Source organism: Octodon degus, unplaced genomic scaffold, assembly GCF_000260255.1.
Source record: "Octodon degus isolate 3935 unplaced genomic scaffold, OctDeg1.0 scaffold00033, whole genome shotgun sequence".
In the NCBI taxonomy this organism is placed as follows: Eukaryota; Metazoa; Chordata; class Mammalia; order Rodentia; family Octodontidae; genus Octodon; species Octodon degus.
The window spans coordinates 12,681,659-12,686,030 of NW_004524609.1; the positions used below are offsets into that span (position 1 = coordinate 12,681,659).

The following is a 4,372-nucleotide window of genomic DNA, read 5'->3' on the forward strand; positions in this document are numbered from 1 at the left end:
TGACCGGGATCTGAAGACAGCCTTGGCTACTGACCTGCTCTGGACCCCAGACAGGTTATGTGATTTGGCTGGACCTTGATTTGTTTTTCTTTTTTTGGGGGGGGAGAGGGAGGGTTTGAGGGGGGCCAAGAATCAAGCTCAGGACCCTGCTCTTGCCAGATGGGTGCTGCACTACTGAGCTATGTCTCCAGCTGCCAGGTCTTGGATTTTATCAGTAAAATGAGTGCCAAACTGCCTACACATAGGATTAGCGTTAGAATTAGAAATAATATATGCAGAATACTTAGAGGATACCCAAATTAGAGCTACTATTATTAGAAGAATGCAGGAGTGCAGGATGATCTAAATACACCATAACAGGTTAAACATTTGATGCTTAAAATTCTACAGCTAACGGTCACTATGGGGCTATCATTCATATGTCTCACTGCCAGGAAGCTCTGATTTGAATGTATTACTTTGCTACTGGCATGAGCCACCAGTGGTACATGCCTGACTGCCCCACTGGGTAGCGTGGGACCATCCCATCAAGTGATACAAGCTGCTTGATAGGACAGTACCAGTAGTTTAAGACAGCAAGAATGTGCTAAGGTAAAAAGAAGAAAGCCTGACACAGTAGTAGGAGTCACATCTACACTTACTCCTACACCAATAAAACTCAACTATGGCAATATTTATGCACCTCTTAGTATCTCACGTAAAAATAATTTAGTTCCTCCCCTCTGTTGCCTGTCCTCAACACAGTGCCTGTCCAGCTGCTCAAGCTGGGCTATTTGCCCAATTCCTAGTTTTCATAATTGGAGCCGATATGCAGAAGGTGGCAGGAGAAGAGGTGGGGCTGCTCCCTGGAGCAGGGGAAAGGAAGAGAGGCTTCAAGAGCAAGAGTCAAGTGATCCGTGTCCTCCAGGCCTCGGGAGCATGATCAGCGCTCAAGCTAACAAGAAGGGAGACAGCCTCCTGGGTTCTGCAAGAAGAGCAACAGTGGCATCTTCAGGACAGTCAGATGTACTTGGCAGGAAAAACACAGGAAAGACAGCGAGCCCTGGTAGCAGAGCACACTGGTTCCTAGAAACAGCTGCTTGATTGGCGGTTGTCCTTTGCTCAACCTGAAATTGCAGGTTCTATGTGGAAGTGCAGGCCACCTCTCTCTAGCATAAGCCCCAGGCTTCTTGCCCTCATTTACACACACACACACACACACACACACACACACACACACACACACACACACTATTGGAAAGGTTTCAGCCAACTCTCATAGAGATGAGAACTCAAGAACAGACTCTCAGGGTGTATAGGGAAAGCCATAGATCCTGATTTTGAGCTTCCTATCAGCCTAGGGGGTGGTGAAGCAAAAGGATCACTCCTTTGAGCTCAGCCTGGGAAACTTAGTGACTTGCCAAGACCCTGTGTTAAAATCAAAAATAGAGAAAAGGCTGTAGATGTAGGCTGGTGGGAAGCCCTGGGTTTAATGCCCAGTGCCACAAAAATAAAAATAAAAATAAAAATAAAGCAATGGAAGGGCTGGGGAGATGGCTCAGTAGAATAAGTGCTTCCCTGGCAAGCACAAGGGCTTGAGTTCAATACCCAGTTCCGCCAAAAAAAACAAACAAAAACAACAACAAAAATAAAGCAATGGAATTTATTAACAAAGCATTAGACAGTATTAGCAGCTCTGGAAAAGAGAAACAGGGTAAATGGATAAAAGGAAACTAAATATCCAAATCCAATCAAAGCATGCCATGGGTGATTCTGGAGAGGTCCCCCTGTGGGCACTTGCTGCAGTCAACAACTCTGCCTCTAGCATTGGCTCTTAGGAGCTTCAGCTGGACTCATGGCCTCTGCCATCCCTGAGAAGTGGAAGCTCCCAGGTAATACCTGCGCTGCTCACAGAATGACATCCCCACTGTCCCTGCTTCCTCACTTCACCAGCATTCTCTCTCTTCAGAGGCCAGATGGTTATGTCTGGCTCACCCCTCCCAGGACCCTGGCTTGCCCTGTGGCAAGAAATCCTAGTGAAAGATTTTTCCAGACAGAAATGAATTCCCAAAGCACAGTATAGATTTTGCAGATGTTGTGCAAGGAAACATAAATCACTGGTCCCCTGCAAGATGAGACTGCACAGCCAGCAATGCAGCCCCATCACCAAGGAACATTTTGAGTTTAGAGAAAACATAAAAAGTAGAAAAGGGCAGTAACCAAGGATTCAAAAATCTAGAGCCAAGTGCTCTCTGTCACATACAAGCTATATGATATGAATATGCAAATAACTTGTCTTGGGCTTTTTCTACATATAGAATAGTTATAGCATTTCCTACCTCCTGCAGAGTTGATATGTAACAGACTCTGAAAATTCTACTGAGTACATCAGTTTGCCTCCCAGTGTCTCAAGTTATCCAGCTGTGAAACAGGAATGATATTCCCAATACTGTAGGGCTACTGCGAGGTAAAGCAGAATATCAGAAGTTAATGGATTACTTACAGAGCAAAATTTATTGATGTCTGGGAATTGTCTCAACATAATGAAGCTGGTGGTTGGGAGAGGGCATGACAGTGACAATGACACAGATGGTCAGTGTGGGATGTGGTTCATGGCCCAGGCCCACAATCGCACAAACGAGTGTACAGCGAAGGCTTAAATAGTCAAGCGGTATAATTTCAGGGCTCCAGGAGGATCAAAACCCTCTCATGGTATTCAAGATTCTCTGGGGGGCTAAATCCAAGAAATTCTATGGGAAGCCATATTTATTTAGTTATCAAAGGAGGGAAATAGTGAAGAAAGGTGAGAATCTGAGAAGAACCATTCAAGGACTTTAGAAGTTTGCTCAAGGACTTCTCCAAGTCACACATGTTAATTTAGGAGAATTATGCTATCTCCAGGTAGGAATTCACCACAGAAATGAGAGATCTGAAGCTACAGTCTTTATCTAATCAACTAGGGCTGGAGCCAGGTGCCCTTAGCTATGGTCTTGTCTTGTCCTTTGAGGCATCAAGACTTCACAAGTTACTACAGGCTACAATTGGGACCAGTAACTCATAGAAGCTCATTTATTATGAGTTTGCTGCCCACCTCCAGATAATGGGCCTAGGCCTTAGACAGACTCACAAGTCAACATGGAAAGCCAATTGGCTAATTTTAAAGCCTGCCCAGAGCTGCTTCCTAGTGGTCTTCATCCAGGTCAACACTAACCTACCCCACCTGCCTCCTCATTGTTCTGCCCAACACTCCCTCCTCAGCAAGAAGAGTGTATCAGGGGAAACATCTCTTGTTCTAAGTAAATGATGGTGTGCAGCAAAATAGAAAGCCTCAAAGAACTAATCAGCAGAAAAGGAAACAAGCAAAATAAGAGACGAGAAATCCCTGGGGCAGCCTCTCTGATTTAACTCTGTATAATATACAGAAATAGCCTCAGACTTCTCTAAAATTGCATTCAGCTAATGAGCCTAGCAAATAATAGCATGCAAACCTACCTCTTTAGGCTGCATTCACACGTCACGGGGGTAAGGTGGGGGAGTGGTCACTAGGCATGGTGCATGGGGTGGTACAGGTGTAGCCCAGGAGCACCTGTGTCAGTCTGTGATGCACCTTTGAGCTCCAACCTTCACACCACTATACCTGGGAGACAGGGTTTTAACAAAAAGATTGTACCAGAAAAGGGACGGACAGCGAAATGACACGTTCTCCGGGGGCATTACCACGGCCTAGAAGGGGACACTAGCGTCCAAAGGAAAACTGGCAATCAGATGGGTGCCGTGGGTGCCTAACTGAATAATTAATTCGACCACAGTGGTTTTCTTCTATTAAGGAAAGGCTCCAAGTGCACCTAGAAGTGTTTCTGACGTCAGCTGGCAAGCAAACACTCAACCTTGCGACCCAGCTTTTTAGGCAGCTAGCCTAACTAGCTAAACCAGTTGGCTACACCCAGGAAGCCCGAAACAAACATGGTTCTCGAGGGAACGGAAATACTTCTGCCCTTACCTAAGATGGCGGAGGGGCGGGACTTGAGGGCGGAAGTGGCTTCCGGCTGACTGACTGGGTATCATGGCGACCATGGCTGCTTCTGCAGCACTGAGGCGGCTGGATCTGCGGGACTCCGCGGCGCTTTTCGAGACGCATGGGGCTGAGGAAATCCGCGGGCTAGAGCGCCAGGTTCGGGCCGAGATCGAGCACAAGAAGGAGGAGCTGCGGCAGATGGTGGGCGAGCGGTACCGCGACCTGATTGAGGCGGCAGACACCATCGGCCAGATGCGCCGCTGCGCCGAGGGGCTGGTGGACGCGGTGCGGGCCACCGACCAGTACTGCGCCCGCCTGCGCCAGGCCGGCTCGGCCGCGGCCCGGACCCCGCGGGCCCAGCAGGTCAGTCCCGCGCCG

General features: G+C 47.8%; 1 protein-coding gene across 1 annotated transcript in view; it reads left to right on the plus strand.

Annotated features, from left to right (window-relative positions):
* Window positions 1-4,035: 4,035 nt before the first annotated feature.
* The window catches only part of LOC101566134 (conserved oligomeric Golgi complex subunit 1), an 18,382-nt gene continuing 18,045 nt past the window's right edge, over window positions 4,036-4,372 (plus strand). The window contains exon 1 of the mRNA XM_023714121.1: window positions 4,036-4,357. Coding sequence (XP_023569889.1) covers window positions 4,043-4,357 — 315 coding nt within the window. The 5' untranslated portion in view covers window positions 4,036-4,042. The remainder of the gene's footprint in view (window positions 4,358-4,372) is intronic.